The 18154-nt window shown below is 40.6% G+C and overlaps 1 protein-coding gene across 1 annotated transcript in view; it reads right to left on the bottom strand.

Moving 5' to 3' along the window:
• The window catches only part of glmnb (glomulin, FKBP associated protein b), a 34714-nt gene extending 24069 nt beyond the window's left edge, over positions 1 to 10645 (bottom strand). Inside the window, exons 1-4 of the mRNA XM_060918338.1 lie at positions 10607 to 10645; positions 2448 to 2573; positions 773 to 883; positions 200 to 308 (exon numbers count right to left, since the gene is read on the bottom strand). Of these exons, the coding sequence (XP_060774321.1) occupies positions 200 to 308; positions 773 to 883; positions 2448 to 2573; positions 10607 to 10645 (385 nt within the window). The remainder of the gene's footprint in view (positions 1 to 199; positions 309 to 772; positions 884 to 2447; positions 2574 to 10606) is intronic.
• Positions 10646 to 18154: the final 7509 nt, after the last annotated feature.

Here is an 18154-nt window from a genome sequence, read left to right on the forward strand (position 1 = left end):
ACAAAAAGGTGGAAAAGGCTTTCTGTTAAAACTTCAAAGATCTTAAGATCTTATCGTGGTATTGTGAAACCTGCAATAGGGTTTGTAAAAGATATAATATAATGGTTGTAATTATTATTATTATTAAAGTCATCAGCACCACTTTTCTCGTATTTGAACTGTAAACGCTGACAGTAAGCTACAACAGGTACTTAATTACCTGGTTGAATATGATGCATGAGCAGAGTGATGGTGTCTGCAATGGCTTCAGGATCTGTTTCCTCCACTTGCCTGAGCAAGATGTCTAGAAGATTGTCTGCATTGCAGATCTAAAGAAAGCAAATATTGTTTTCAAACCAAATGGCATTGTAAATCTCATCTCATCTCATTATCTCTAGCCGCTTTATCCTTCTACAGGGTCGCAGGCAAGCTGGAGCCTATCCCAGCTGACTACGGGCGAAAGGCGGGGTACACCCTGGACAAGTCACCAGGTCATCACAGGGCTGACACATAGACACAGACAACCATTCACACTCACATTCACACCTACGGTCAATTTAGAGTCACCAGTTAACCTAACCTGCATGTCTTTGGACTGTGGGAGAAACCGGAGCACCCGGAGGAAACCCACGCGGACACGGGGAGAACATGCGAACTCCACATAGAAAGGCCCTCGCCGGCCACGGGGCTCGAACCCAGGACCCTCTTGCTGTGAGGCGACAGCGCTAACCACTACACCACCGTGCCGCCGCATTGTAAATCAGTTATGTTTTATTACATATTCATTACTTACCTGTACAAGGTGTGTGATTGCAGCCTGACAGTGGACACAATCCCTCTCTTTCCTCACCACTTCCTTAATCAGTGGCTTTAGGAGACCACAACCCATAGCCTTCACTATGTCCTGAATACAAAGTAAGCAACTCTTTAACTGATAAGAAAGTACATCTTTTTTTTTGACATTTTATAACACAACACTGATAAATTCTCTAATCTTATTGATCAGAAGATGGTGATTAATTTTCTATAACTGCAGCTCAGACAGTAGTGCTGGCTGTAATTCAAATAATAAGTTAATTCATGTATTATTGTTAATGCACTCATTCTAATATGCGATTGTTTTACTCATGGGGACTTGTATGGCAAATGTGCCACACAATCTAAGGCTAATAACTAAAGCAAAGAAAGAATGTGTTATTTAACAAAGAAAACTGTCTAATCATTACTATAGTGAAACTTTCTGTCAGGAGACGTTTAACATTTACAGAAGGAGTCTCCAGTATCTGTTTTGACAGTCAGTAAGTTTTCTACAGGAAAGTCTTCAGAACAAAGAAGTTTATACTTCCTGGTTTCTTGGTAACAATACAAGCTTTTTTGTCTTATTAAATTACAAGAGACAGAAAAAAGAGAGAAGCTTGTGAGGGAATGACTAGTGACTGTTATAACATACAGAAGAGAATTAACTTGTTTCACTGACGTTCCAAGACATTAAATGTATGCGAGCTATAAATGGAAAACAAATTAATTATTATCACTGGCACGCTGTCGTGGTATAAAAGAAATAACACTTCAGGATGCACTGTTATTGGAAATTAATCAACTTTGGGGTGGTAACAGCAGCAGCAACACCACTTCATGTCAGGATGCACGACACCAATATTCATAATTATAACAGGATGACACAAAGTGTTTTATTCCTTACTGAACCTACAACAACTATAAGTTAAGTGGTTTGATGCACCTTATGCAGAGATTTTTTGCTTTCTGTAGCAGACATTTCAAATTTCACTTCCCTTTGGACATGCATGACAGAAGCCATGTTTCCTGTTCATTGTTATACCTAAGCATCTGACACTGATTTTATTTTCAAATTTATGCAGACTCTGATCTACTGAGTGGATTTTTAAGTTCTGGTTTAAAACACACATGCTCCTGAGACTCTACAGGGAATAGGGGGGCAGTGAAAGGAATGGGAGAAGCAAGGGCACTTAATGGAGCACTGCGTCTAAGGGACACCAGTGGAGCGAGAAATCTGACTGATTTTCCACCAAACTACATTTTTACACCCAGGGGTGAAGAGGCCAGTCAGTTAGAAATTACAGCAAAGTGATGGATTTGTAGGAACAGCTACGTCCTGGGGTTCAAAGTCCTCAGTGGGACAGAATGATGGCAGAGTTGTGACTGTGTTGTAGTAACTGCTTGTGTCTTGGGGATTTGAAATTGGAAAGCTGCTTTTTTGTTTATTATTATTATTATTATTATTATTATTAGTGTCAATTTCCTGATGTGTGGGGCAGTTAGAGTGGGGCGGGGATTCATTTATAAAACCTGCTGATTGCAAACATAGAAAAAACATGATTTGCAGCCACGTGAAAATGTTACATGGAACATAATTGCAAATCTTTTTAAGCAAGACTTTTGCAGAAGCATGTCAGCATTGCAATAACCAGAAACACTTCTGTATTCACCTGATTTTTCTCGTTGCTGATAAAATCCAGCAGTTGTGCACTGTCACCCTGAGCAATGCACATTTGACCAACGTTCAGAAAGACTTCATGATCTTCCGGTTTCAAATCTTTTCCAGGGGTATTTCTCTAAAACAGAATTATTTTTGCATTTTTATTATTCAAAGTATTTAATTGGCCCAAGGCTCTGCTTAAAGAGATGTACTCCTTAAGCAAAATCATGCACATCCTGTTACACTGATTGACACATTTCTGGGTATTTTATACAGAACATGCTGTTCTTTGTATTCCTAGCACCACACAACACTATACTATTCTACACTATAATTCTAATGGGAATATGTTCATAATCATTCTAGTGATAGCACTTTATTTTACTGTACAGTAAGCAACTGGTAATTAATAGTGAAGTATGTAGTAATTTGCTAGTGGTAATATGAAATGATGTGGTGAGTAGCTTGTATGTCATAGGGACATTTGTGGTAAGTAATATGTAAGGGGGGGGGGGGGGGGGGGTAATTACAAGTATTTTTGTGTAAATACCAAATTGTACTTGTTCATTTAGTGTTGAATATTCAAGAACATATTGAAAAAAAGGTCAAAGTCCTTCCCATGCCAGCACCTGGTACTCCCAGGCAGTTTCCTACCAAGTACTAATCAGGTCAAGGCACACTGGATGGCACCAATCTCCTCTTGCCTATTACATAACTAGGGTTACAGTGGTGGGGGGTCTGGTTCTCTGGTAACCACAAGAGTTTGACACCCTTCTCACCATATGTCAGTAGGTCCCAGTTTTTTTTAAAGAAGGTCTTTGAAATAACCCAACCACTAGTAGAGCTCACAATTTCCCAAATGAGAGGCAGACACGCTAGGCCAACTCACCAGTTGAGTACATATTACATTACATTACATTAATGGCATTTAGCAGATGCTCTTATCCAGAGCAATGTACAACATACCCAGAGCAGCCTGGGGAGCAGTTGGAGGTTTGGTGCCTTGCTCAAGGGCACTTCAGCCATTCCTGCTGGTCCAGGGAATCGAACCGGTGACCTTTTTGTCCCAAAGCTGCTACTCTAACCATTAGGCCATGGCTTCCCCTAATATTAACTTTATATAAACTTATATGAAGACAATCAGGTTTCTAGGATTCACTTAACAGCAACTTTTTTGTGAACAATGGTTGAGCTGAACCCCTGTGTGACAACGGACCAGCATATCAGTCACTGGGTGGCCTTCATAGTACATGGTGCCATATGGCAATAATTACCCAAAAAAGACAAGAGAACAGCTACAGTTTAATTACCATATACAATATGCACTCCATTTTACAATCCCATTTCCATTATATTTCAAAAGACTTACTAGCATATGTACCTGGTACATAATATTTCCTGGTTATGTTTTTCTTATGACAAAGACAGTCCTACAAACATATCAGACAGTAATACAAAGGATTTACTTGTATACACTCACCAGACACTTTATTAGTTCACTATCATGCTAGCTGAATGGAATATATCTGATATACCACGAAAAATCCATTATTATTATTATTATTATTATTATTATTATTATACATTCCTTCCAGGTGTTCAACGTGTCTTTCTCTTTCAAAATTCTCTCAAAATCTTCTGTATTTAATGAAGCAAACCTGGCGGCCATGTTTGTTTCCAAATTGTCACAGTTGCTCCCTAGCACAGAAGTTTTACGTCTCCGACATGTTTCTTTTCCAGTTTTTTTATGTCCGTTGGTATGTTTTTCTTTTGCGTGAAGAATATCTAATGAAGTTTTGGTAGCCTTTTGTTTTGGTTCAGGGCGTCTTTCTCTTTCCCGGCAAACAAAGAAATGCTTCTGCGCATGCGCAGCAGAAAACTTTCTCATTGGATATTCGCATCAGCTCCAACATGTGACATCATGTTGTCTTGAGAACCATGCAATATTGTAAACCATATTCAACGCTCATTCTCCATTGGGTAGAGTGACATAATACACGTAGGATAAGCGATTGCATGCTATCAAACTAAGTGAATGAAATCCACTAGAAGGGAATAGACTACATGATTTTATTCCATCAAAAAAGTGTCCTGTATGTATAATAATTGTTGTTACCACATTTCAAGTCAAGTCAATTGTATCTGTATAGCGCTTTTTAACAATAGACATTGTCACAAACCAGCTTCGCAGAAATATATCAATCTGGATATAAATTTTAAACAGATGACTTTATAAATTTGTTCCTATAAATTTATCCCGAATGATCAAACCTGAGGTGATGGAACTATGATGATGATGATGATGATGATAATAGCTACTTCCCAATGAATGACCTATCAATTACCAGTTACTTGTCATACTGTGGCCATTCTAAGGCCAAGTTTACATTAGACCGTATCTGTCTCGTTTTCTTCGCGGATGCACTGTCCGTTTACATTAAACCGCCTGGAAACGCCGGGAAATGGGAATCCGCCAGGGTCCATGTATTCAATCCAGATCGTGTCAGCTCCGGTGCTGTGTAAACATTGAGAATACGCGGATACACGGATACGCTGTGCTGAGCTCTAGCTGGCATCATCATTGGACAACGTCACTGTGACATCCACCTTCCTGATTCGCTGGCGTTGGTCATGTGACGCGACTGCTGAAAAACGGCGCGGACTTCCGCCTTGTATCACCTTTCATTAAAGAGTATAAAAGTATGAAAATACTGCAAATACTGATGCAAATACTGCCCATTGTGTAGTTATGATTGTCTTTAGGCTTGCCATCCTTCCACTTGCAAGTGGTAAGTGATATGCGCTGGGATCACACACACAGCGGCTCAGTCCCGAATCACAGCTTGTTCACTTCACTCGCGTGCTCTGTGAGCTGTGCAAGGCCGGAGTGCGCACCCTCCAGAGGGCACTCGCTGTTCAGGGCGGAGTGATTTGTTTAGTTTAGTTTAGTTTAGTTTAGTTTAGTTTAGTTTAGTTTAGTTTAGTTTAGTTGAAACAGGGACCATGCACAAGAGTCACTGGTTACAAAAGTAAGAAGATGGCTTGCGCCAGATTATAGCTAAAAAGCTAATTTCCATCTGCAGTCCCTAGGCAGGTAAAACAAATACAAACAAAATACCTGAGAATAAGAGCAGCCATAGGTGCACAAATGCATGTGCACAGACACACACACACACACACAAACACACAAACAATCAGTTAAGAATTAAGACATAAGATATATAATTGCAGCATTACATAATATGATTAATGTTGACAAGACTGGTTGCTCAAAATCCATTTTTTCACGCTCCTTGAGAAGGCCTTGAAATCAACAATACTTTTTAAGTCATTGGGGAGACTATTCCAAGCTCTGGTAGCTCTAAAAGAGAAGGCTGATTGAGCAAAGGCAGAGCGCCGATTTGGGAGGCTACAATCTCCCCTACTGGTGGATCTTGTGGTTCTGCTCATCTGTTCAGAGCAGAGTTGAACAAATTTTCTCAGAGGTGGGGGTGCTGTATTATTAATGATTTTATGTATTAGACGCAGATCAGAGTACTGTATAAGGTTTTCAAGGCTAAGCATATTATATTTGCCAAGTATGGCACAGTGATGGTACTGAAATGGTCTTTTGTCTAAGACCTTCAGAGCCTGCTTGTACAGTGAAGCAATGGATCTTAAGGCAGTCTTGTTGGCCTGAGACCAGCTTGATATACAGTAATGTAAGTGAGACATAATCATTGCATTGACATACATCATAGCAGCATCAACACTTAGAGAGGTACGGATGTGTCTAAAATTAGCTATGCTATACCTTATAGTATTACCAAGCTTTTTAATATGTTTTTTAAAAGAAAGAGTAGAGTCTAAAATCACTCCCAAGTATTTGAATTCTTCAACGTTCTTTAACCTTGTTCCATCAACATATATATTTGGAATAATATTTTGTTTAGATCTATTATGAAAGAACATTGTAACAGTTTTGTCAGTGTTTAGTGTAAGACAAGATTTTTTTAACCACACTGAGACCTTCGTTAATGTTTGAGTCAATTTGTTTGCAACCTGTCCAGGATCTTTACCATATGTGAATAGGACAGTATCATCAGCATACATCAATATCTCCACATCTTCACATACAGAAGGGAGATCATTGATGTATGTACTAAACAAAAGCGGTCCCAAAATGGAACCTTGTGGAATCCCCATAGTGCAAGCTCTTAACCCTTTGGTGACTGACCCCTTGAAAATGGTTCCTCCAGGAACGATGACGTTTCAGTTGTCAAGACAACGGAAAAACTAAAATACAAAAACAGAAAGATACGTCACAATGCTCTTGTGCACAAAACAAAATGCTCTTGTATTTGTATTTGTATTTTAGTTTTTCCGTTGTCTTGACAACTGAAATGTCATGGTTCCTGGAGGAACCATTTTCAAGGGGTCAGTCACCAAAGGGTTTTAAGGAAGATCTTTTATCCTTAATTCTAACACATTGTGTCCGATTCATTAAATATGACTCAATCCAGTTTAGTACACTTTGAGCCAGCTGAAAGCACCCTAACTTAGAAAGGAGTACTGAATGGTTGACAGTATCAAAAGCCTTTCGAAGGTCTAAGAACACCGCACCCACCACTCCTCCCTTATCAAGATTAGCTTTGATGTGTTCTACAAAGTAGCAACACGCAGTGTCAGTAGAGTAGTTAGCTCTAAAGCCAAACTGCATAGGATGCATTAACCTTTTTATATCTAAGTGATTAATTAACTGCTCTGCCACCGTTTTTTCAATCACCTTTGAAATAGCTGGCAGAATACTAATGGGTCTATAATTGGTGACATCCTGTTTGTCACCTGCTTTAAAAATCGGTGTTACTATAGCTGTTTTCAGCACATTAGGAAAATAATTTTCCTCCAAAGATCTATTTACAATGTAAGTTATGGGAGCAGTTAGGACATCCTTAAATTTCTTTAGGAGAAATGTGTCAAGACCCCATATGTCTTTTGCTTTGGAATTAGATATTGTTGATAAAATTTGATTTATCTTGACTTCATCTACAGAAGTAAAATTCAAATAAAATGTATTAACTAGATTTTTAGATGGTTTATGGGCTGATATACTGCTGCCCAATTCTAAAACAGAGTTTATAAAATAATCATTAAAACTATTTGCAATTATTAAACTATCATTCTGTAAAATTCCATTTATTTTAAGATGAGAGTGTACACTTTCTTTATATTCTTTTCCTGAAAGTTGATCAATGGTTCTCCAGAGTAATTTTGAATTGCCTTTGGCTTGTTTTATAATTTCAAGAAAATAATTTGCTCTGGCCTTCCTCAGTTCTGATGTAACCTTGTTTCTGAGGCCTTTATATATTAATCGGTCAATATCTAGACCAGACAGGGATTTTTCAAGGCTGCATCTCTTTGCTTAATAAGGTTAAATAAACTATTGTTAAACCAAGGCAATGTTCGTTTCCGAAATTTATAACAGATGGATTTAGTGTATTTTGATATGAGCCTTTTGATAGTGTCCAGTAGATCTTTGCATGCTTGTTCACAATTCTTGTCATTTACAACGTTACCCCAATGTGTTTGCCTAACTTCTGCTTCAAAGAACTGCATTTGTGTTTTAGGGATGAGTGAGATATATTTTTTCCATTCTGGCATATTGTTATTTATAAGCCGTTTTTTTGACAACTGTCTCGTAACCAGGGTAAGGTTGTGGTCTGATAACCCAGTAATTAAGTTATATGTTTTTGATATGCGTTCTGATTTATTTGTAAAAATTAAATCCAGTAATGTCTTTGAAGATCGTGATATCCTAGTTGGATTTTCAATCAGTTGGGTTAGATGAAATCTATTTGCCATATTTTTTAGTTTTTTTCTTTTTGTTTTATCTAGCCAGTTTAAATTAAAATCACCCATTATTAGCACTTCTTTACCATTACATGTTTTAAGTACATCAGACAGTTTATCCACAAACTTATCATTCTCAGATGGTGGTCGATAAAGAACAATAACATTGAACGACATTTCAGGAGAGAGATTAATATTAACACCAACACATTCAAGATCATTTGGCAGATCGAGCGGTTTACACTGAATGAGTTCTTTTACATATATCATGACCCCGCCCCCTCTGCCATGTCCACGGTCACGTCTAAAGACACGGTGACCTGGGATATTGTAAACACCCGATGGAGTGGATGAATTCAACCATGTTTCGGATAAGCACAAATAATCAACATTTGAGTCAGTCAGAAGATGTTCAAGTTGTTCCGTTTTAGATATTAAACTCCTAACGTTTAAATGTCCACCAAAGATCCCCTTAGGCTTTAACGCTGGATCCCAAAGCACTTTAGCATGATTAACAGTCTGAAATATCCTAGTTTGTTGTTGTTTTATAGCCGCGATACCCCGGTTGCATGTATATGCAGATTTCAACGGTGAGATGAGCTGTCGGCATTTCTTATTATCCAGTTTAAGAGCCTCAAGTTCAGCGTTACCTTGTGCTGCCGCGTAATCAACCAACTCGCTGTTGGAAAGTTGGAGCAACATTTCCGCGGCCTGCCCAAGGCCTCCAAGTGTAGCGTCACCAAGCTGTTGGCCATGTTCAAGTCCCAGCGGGGTTTGATGTTCGTCTTGCAAAGGCCCACTATTTCCCGGCCCAGGGTTGAGATGAATATCACCACAGAGGAGAAGAATAGTGCACAGCATCGTCGCGAATCTTCGATCACGGGGGGATATTTTGTTCCTTTCTGCGTGCCTAAGTTGATAACGCACTACATGTGTATGCCCGTTTGTCAGCACGGTGGAATACAATGTAAACAAGTTCCATGAGTCGTGCGTAAAATGAGAGGCGCTGCACTGTGTCTCCGTGCAGGATGCCAAGCAGGCCGCATGCCAGCTTCCCCACAGAGGTAGGACGATCACCATCACTAAATACAGTGCCAGCCAAAGAGTATTTGAAAATTCTTGTGATCTGGTTTTAATCAGAGTAGTCCATAATGATTGTAGACTAATTTTGACGGTATATGAGGATGGCGTTTCCCTAGACGGTATTTGGGAAGGTGAAGCGTTTGCACCTGCCAAGCCAAGACGCACACCTGCCGCCATGTTAACCCGGAAGTCAGTATTTGGAGCGCAGGATGCCTGCGGAGCCGAGCGTATCCGTGTATTGGTGTTGCTGTGTGCACGCAAATCGTGTATTGGTGTTGCTGTGTGCACACTAATCGTTTTAAAAACGTTAATCTGATGATCCGCTGATACGGTCTAATGTAAACATGGGCTAAGGCTACATCCACACGACAACGGCAACGAGATTTTTTTTTAGCGGGTAAAAAAAATATCGCATCCACATGGGCAACGGATCAGTAAAATATCAGGTACATATGGCAACGCAACGCTTGCTGAAAACGATGCAATACACATGCCACACCTCTACGTGCGCTGTAAGACGGTCCCATCGGAGACACCAGAACAATAGAGAAGTAGGACGCATGCGCACAGAACCCCTTCTTCTACCCGGCGTGAAGCACTCACAGGAACAAACACACAACAACAACAACAACAACAAGATGGCTGCGACTACGCGAGGAAATCGTGCCTTCTGTGTGTACAAATTAGTTTTATTAGTGTGCATAGTTTTATATAACTTAATTTTCTTATTGTGTGTGAACATTTTGAAAAGCATTTTTATATAATTTATATAACTTTTTATATTGTGTGTGAACATTTTGAAAAGCAGTCTTATCCAATAAAAAAAAGAAATTCAAGAAATGGTTCAGTTACTTGTTTATTTAAAAGAAAAGCTGTATACAAAAGTGAATGCAATGCAGTGGTTCATACAAAACAATCTGTTGAAGGGTCTTCTGGCCCTTTTCTAGTCATGTGGTTGTGACGTCATCGTAAACAAATCCGTTCTACTCATCCAGACGACTTGGCAACGGCGCCGTTGCCAGATTTTTCCACTCTGGAACCCGTTCTCAAAAAATATCATTTTGGGGCACCCAAAACGCCGGTGCCGTGTGGACGCCAGGCCGAAACGATAAAAAATTTTATCAGATTCACCTGAATCCGTTGCCGTGTGGACAGGGCCTAAGTCTAACGCCATGTAATTTTAATTTGAACAGTTCTTCATACATCTACTAATGAATACATCTACCTTTTCAATCACATGATTTGCCGTTCACTCACCCATCTTTGAATTACATCATCCAGTTGATTTGCTGCCATCGTTGAGCGTCAGTCTTGCCCCCCACAAATGGCCTCAATCAGCTCCGGATTAGTTTCTATCCCTCTCTGCTCTTTGATCACAGAGATTTTTTGAAATGATACATACACAAAAGAGTCTAGCAAACCAATATGTTGAGACCGAAGTGTATAAAAGGCCAACAGCATGGAGAGATCTCTTTGTAAATGTAAATCTCTTATTAAGCACAGTGCCTGAGTGTGTGCTAATAGGATTACAGCAGAGCAATCTGACATGCACTCAAGCAGGACACGCTTCTCGAAAGCTCTTGAGAAGAATCACTTGAAAACAAATATTCTTGTTAATCATTTTACTGGCCTCTCTTGGGTTTATGTATTTATTAATGCACTAAGTATGTCTGCTGTATTAACATTCAGTGTTCAATACCTGGTAGTATTATAGATCATACAGAGCACACTGACTCACAATAGGTCTCTCAGACACTGGTTATTTAAACATGTCATGCCATGGAAATATTGAAAAGACATCCGTGATTGCTTGGGTTGCGAGGCTTTTTTTTTTTTTTTTTTTTTTTTTTTGCGTAAAGCCTTAATTCAACATTTCTCTGATATATGAAACTTGATACAGGCCCTGTGTTTGACTTCCTGTTCAGTGTTTGGACAGAAGACCCTGATTTTAGTTCAATGGACAAGGACAAGGTTTGAGCACTAGGATTTAACCTGCAGCTGGTTCGACCGTTTGCTCTGTCTATTGCTGTGTGATGAAAGGCTAAACACAAAAGACATAGTGCAAATAAACTGTATGGAAGAGCACGCCTGTCGCGTGTCCACCTCAGATTTGCTCCTGCTTAATTGGAGACTGCTGATTCAGTGTTTGACAGCAGACAGTGATGTTTATTGGGAGAAAGGAAAGAAGTGTCTGTCTGCTAGACGATGCTGACAGATCTATAGGGCTGGTGATGTCAGATGTTTGACATTTCGTCTCTTGTCATTTACTCATTGTTTATTTGACGCACAGCGGAAATGCATTTGGAAAAGATATACAGACTTTGCAAGGCAGATTCACTGAACCTGTATTTACTAAACCTGTATTTATATTTGTGAATACACTGATGAAAAAGGGATCAGTGATATTTTCTTTAAGTTCTCTTAGTATTTTCGCTCTAATATTTGTTCTTGTGTGTTATGAAACACTCTTCACGTAATCCAACTTCTCATTGTTCATTATGGGCTTTGCTAAAGGCATGTGTTAAGTAGCAGATCTGCATCAGGTCAGTGCTATCGCATAACCATGTATTTTTTAATAGGCACCAGCAACAAGACAACACCTCCGTAACCTGATTACCTGACACACATATTGACCTTTCAGGCTTAGATCCCTGACAGCACTGTGGAATCTGGATGATATTCAGCACATATTCATTCATACTGCAGTTGTCTTGATTGCATCACTACTCATTATGAAATATATCCTAGAATTAAATTTAATACAATGTAGTAAGTAGAAACTGTATTTTAAGTCTTTTTTACTATCTCACTGCTAGTTTTAAGCACTGTCTTCAGAGAATTTGTCTGGAATTGAAGTTGTCTGCTAAACACCGTCCCTAGTGCCCAGTTGGCATGTCAGGAAAAAAAAAAAGTTCTGTTCAAAGCTCTCTCCTCTGTGACTCTGTGTTAGCTTCATATGCCCTGTATATTGCTATGCTGATGCATTTCAGTCTTTTTTAAAATACAATATAAACACCTAAACCATCCTGATCATTGTATTCATCTCATCTCATCTCATTATCTCTAGCCGCTTTATCCTGTTCTACAGGGTCGCAGGCAAGCTGGAGCCTATCCCAGCTGACTACGGGCGAAAGGCGGGGTACACCCTGGACAAGTCGCCAGGTCATCACAGGGCTGACACATAGACACAGACAACCATTCACACTCACATTCACACCTACGGTCAATTTAGAGTCACCAGTTAACCTAACCTGCATGTCTTTGGACTGTGGGGGAAACCGGAGCACCCGGAGGAAACCTACGCAGACATGGGGAGAACATGCAAACTCCACACAGAAAGGCCCTCGCCGGCCACGGGGCTCGAACCCGGACCTTCTTGCTGTGAGGCGACAGCGCTAACCACTACACCACCGTGCCACCCGCCATTGTATTCATGTTAAATAATATGTATAGTGTAGTTTATGTCTATTATAGTAGGGGCTGTTAATGTTATCCACAAGAAGAAGCCTTTATTTCATCACATGTGCGCTAGAGAATTTAACTCATCTGAAGCAGTGAACACACGCACATAAGTGAGCAATGAGCACACACACATACCCTGAGCAGTGGACAGCTTTGCTGCCAGGGGAGCAGGGGAGCAGTTGGGGGTTAGGTGCCTTGCTCAAGGGCACTTCATCCATGGATACAGAGGGAAGGGAAAAGTGCTGTTCATTCACTCAACTCCCCCCCATTTTCCCTGCTGGCCCAGGGAATCAAACCAGCAGTGGTGAACCATTACTATAAGAGCTGGGAATTCAGCTCAGCCAAAACTTAGCCAGGCACACCAAAAAAAGCAGCAGGGTAAAGGATTTTGCAAGGGATTAGTGGCAGGGTGCCAGGTCGCTCTGTTGTGTGTAGTTGTCGATGTTGATTTTAAAAGTGACTAAGTAAATTACATAGGGAAATTAATACTTAAGTCTGAGTGAAAAATACCTTGGTGAGCATGTGTGGAAGAAGAGTCTAGAGACAGAAATCTTAGTTTCTCAGTCATTAGCTTGTGCTAGTAGCTCTCAATAGCACTGGCTTGACCACTTTATTAGCATTTGCTAACACTACTGATGAATGCTACACCGGCTGGAAGGTGACTTCACTGCTGCGCTGACAGCACTGACTCACAGTTAAGCTCATGTTGGCCTTCGAGAAGGCTGAGGGCGATAAATTTTGGATCCCTCCCACTATTAATCAAAATCTGATTGGTTGATTCATCTGTCACTTCTTACATATTCATACACTGCCATGGCCTTCTGTCCAGGCAATGAAGCCCTAACCAATGAGTGAGCCGGCTCTAAACTCTTCTCAGCCTAGAGACAACAAACAAAAAAATCTCATTGGATAACTCGATTTTAATGTTTGCAGGAGAGTAACCTTTTCATTTCTGAAGCAAATTTGATAGAAAATGAGGCCAAATTAAAATTAGAAGAGAATAATTACAATTAAATTATGAAAGAAATTACATATAACATTTGAAATTCTGATATGTTTGGGCCTTCTCTGAAGGCCTAGAAGGCCCTGATGGTTCCCTTCTGCAAACCAGCAACCCTTTGGGTCCAAGGCTGCTTCTCTAACCTTTAGACCCCAATCAGAAGCCACATTCGATTCCATTTGTTTAATTCCTTGATTTTGGACTGCAAAAGACAATTAGTTTTGGTTCCTGTTACAATGGAATGAAGTCCACCCGTCTCGTCTCGTCTTCTTCCGCTTATCCAGGACCGGGTCGCGGAGGCAGCAGTCTAAGCATGGAAGCCCAAACTTCCCTTTCCCCAGACACCTCGGCCAGCTCCTCGGGAAGAACACCGAGGCGTTCCCAGGCCAGCCGAGAGACATAGTCCCTCCAGCGTGTCCTGGGTCTTCCCCGGGGCCTCCTCCCGGGGGGACATGCCTGGAACACCTCCCCATGGAGGCGTCCAGGAGGCATCCGAAAAAGATGCCCGAGCCACCTCAGCTGGTTCCTCTGGATGTGGAGGAGCAGCGGCTCTACTCCGAGCTCCTCCCGAGTGACTGTGCTTCTCACCCTATCTCTAAGGGAGCGCCCAGCCACCCTGCGAAGGAAACTCATTTCAGCTGCTTGTATCCGCGATCTTGTTCTTTCTGTCATTACCCAAAGCTCATGACCATAGGTGAGAGTCGGAACGTAGATCGACCGGTAAATTGAGAGCTTCGCCTTTTGGCTCAGCTCCTTCTTCACCACGATGGACCGGTAAAGCGACCGCATCACTGCGGAGGCTGCACCGATCCGCCTGTCGATCTCACGCTCCATCCTTCCCTCACTCGTGAACAAGATCCCGAGATACTTAAACTCCTCCACTTGAGGCAGGACTTCTCCACCAACCTGGAGAAGTCCACCATTGTCAATTTATTTTACAGACCAAAATGTTAGCGAATCTCTGCTTTACAGGAGAAATGTGAGATGGATTTTTTTCTGGTGATGTCTGTCCAGTCAGTACAGTATCAGTAGTTTTCCCCCAATGAAATGTAGACTACATCTTGAAAAAAAAAAATCGGACACGTTTACATGGTTGAAGCTGGATATCTCCACACATTATTCACTCTATCTATCTATTTGGCATATCACTGCAGTGGCGTGGCCACTCTGATGGCTCCAGCCATTAAAGTTTTTAGGGAAAAATTACACTAGTGGTTTCCCATTGCCTTCTACTGGATTATTATAGAGGTTTTCTCCTTTCAACCATTCACACCTGTGGGCGATTTAGAGTAGCCAGTTAACCTAACCGCATGTCTTTGAACTGTGGGGGAAACCGGAGTACCCAGAGGAAACCCATACAAACACGGGGAAAACATGCAAACTCAACACAAAAAGGCCCCCATCAGCCACTGGGCTCAAACCTTCTTGCTGTGAGATGACAGTGCTAACCACTACACCACTATGCCACCCACATTGTTCAAGCTACTCTAAATTATTCTGTAACCACAATGAAACTAATGAGAAAAGTATGATGTTACAAGGGTGAGTAAGTCTGAAAGGGAACATAATTTTCACATGATTATGTGACTAATATATGATAATGTGAAAATCATGTGAAAGTTATGTTCTAAAATCGCACTTGATGTTAAAGAGGCCGGTTCATCATTCCTAGAAGCCTCTATGTCAAGTAGTGATTTACCATTTTGGCACCCATGGATATTCCACCATTTAAAAAACAATCCACAATAATACAGTGACATCCCAAGCCATAGATCATAAATTGTAATGTGAAATGGAAGATATTTTGTTAAAGTAGTGATATTTTTAAATTCCTATGACAGATCCATTCTGGTTTTGTTTGGTTATTCTGTTGTAATGAACCAGAACAGGACAGGATTGGATTGGATTGGCTTGGATTGGATTATCTTTAATGTCCCCTAGGGCAATTTGATTCACAACAAGTAGCCAACACAAATATACACTCAAGCACATAGAACATGACACAGAAGTTAGTAAACATAGACATAAATACACATATCAAAAATGTAAGATCACAATACTGTATATTCAAGAACATATCAAGAAATTTATACATACACAAAAATAACAAAATGACCTAAAGCTTATTAAGGAACCCAACAGCTGCTGGGATAAAAGATCTCAAGTATCTGTTAGACCTTGCCCGCTTAAGAAAAGCATATCTCCTCCCTGATGGCAGGAGGCAAAACTCAGAATGAAATGGGTGATTAATATCTACCAAAATAGCCATTGTCATCTGTGTGACTCTGACTTCATACATATGCCCAGTACTGTTGAGGTTAATGCCAGTAATCTTCTGACAGATATGAACAATTTTTCTAAGCCTGTTTTTATTCATCACACTTAGGTTACCAAACCAACAGATCATAGCAAAAGTTAAAACTGACTCATCTCATCTCATTATCTCTAGCCGCGTTATCCTGTTCTACAGGGTCGCAGGCAAGCTGGAGCCTATCCCAGCTGACTACGGGCGAGAGGCGGGGTACACCCTGGACAAGTCGCCAGGTCATCACAGGGCTGACACATAGACACAGACAACCATTCACACTCACATTCACACCTACGGTCAATTTAGAGTCACCAGTTAACCTAACCTGCATGTCTTTGGACTGTGGGGGAAACCGGAGCACCCGGAGGAAACCCACACGGACACGGGGAGAACATGCAAACTCCACACAGAAAGGCCCTCGCCGGCCACAGGGCTCGAACCCGGACCTTCTTGCTGTGAGATGACAGCGCTAACTACTACACCACCGTGCCGCCAAAACTGACTCAATAAAAGATAAATAAAAAATCCTAAGAAGTGATCTGTAAACATTAAATCCCTTCAACTTCCTCAAGAAAAACAGTCTTTGACTGGCCTTTTTACAGATGGAGTCAGTGTTGGCATCAAAGGTCAATTTATCATCTAAGATAGTGCTCAAATACTTGTCCTCGCTTACGGTCTCCACAGCCGTGCCATTTATGATGGTCGATACAATAGTAGTAAGACTATGGTGTAAGTCAATAAGCATCTCTTTAGTCTTAGAGACATTGAGTTGTAAATATGAGTCCTTACACCGTGTAATAAAATTGTCCAAGACAATTTTAGTACACGGTGTAAGGACTCGTATTGTGTAAGGCCTCAGCCATCTCATGAGCAGCCACAAAGGAAAAAAAAAGGCATATTCTATTTAAAACTTGAAATGTAGATGAAGAAAAAGTTTGAGATGGATTCCAAAAGGATCACCAACAGTGAATTTACAGAGGTTTTTCTGCACAGAGAGTTAGAGTAACAGTCACGTGATTTCAAAACAAAAACAGTGAACTGGATTATGGGAAGGGTGAGTCGGCCCCTTTAAGTAAATGCATGAGAATTATTCTTGCGAGAAAATCACCAGTGATAAATGAAACCACATACTGTAAATGTGAAATTAAGTTGTAAAAATAAATAACAAATGCATTACACCTCAGTAGTGCTTTTGTTGGCACTATCTGGTTTGTCATCAACAAAAAAATTGGCGTTGTACCATCTGACTTCTATTTTCCATCAAGTGACCTCATTAAATTGTGAACACTATTAACTGTTAGCACAATATAAAAAAATAAATACAGAATACTAGGGAGTGCTAGAGGGTGGAAGCAATACTGTGAAATTAAACCAAATTTGCAGTGATCAATGTAATCATTACCTCCGCCAAGGAGGTTATGTTTTCGGTAGCATTTGTTTGTTTGTTGGTTGGTTGGTTTGTCTGTTAGCAACATTACGGAAAAAGTAATGAACGGATTGCTCTGAAATTTTTTCCAGAGGTGTGACTGGGCACGAGTAACAATCCATTAAATTTTGGCGGTGATCCGGATCACCTTCTGGATCCCGGATTTTTTTAAAGGATTAATTTTTCCCCATTGAAATGAATGGGCGTGCGACGCAAAAAAACAGATTTTTCCTTCTGTAGGCCAGACCGTAAGGTGTAAAGTCATGAAACTTGGTATGATAGAGGAGTGGACCCTGATTGATTTCATCAATTTTCATGTTGGTATGTCTCACGCTTTAGCGCCACCAACTGATCACAGTCTTACATGCGTTCATGCACTTAACTTTTGATCCGTATGTCTGATTTTCATAAGTCTTGTGCCGTTGGAATCCTTGGAGCTAGACGATTCCAAGGCACCCTATGACGTCATTCTTCGCCTAATTAGATTTTCCGCCATTTTGAATTTTGTCCAAAGTGGAGGTAGAGTGACCCTGGCCGCAAGTTTTGTCCGATCATCACGAAACTTGGCACACATGATCTCCAGTCCATGCCTAATGAATGACATTCGTT

This window comes from Neoarius graeffei, chromosome 4 (genome assembly GCF_027579695.1).
Source record: "Neoarius graeffei isolate fNeoGra1 chromosome 4, fNeoGra1.pri, whole genome shotgun sequence".
In the NCBI taxonomy this organism is placed as follows: Eukaryota; Metazoa; Chordata; class Actinopteri; order Siluriformes; family Ariidae; genus Neoarius; species Neoarius graeffei.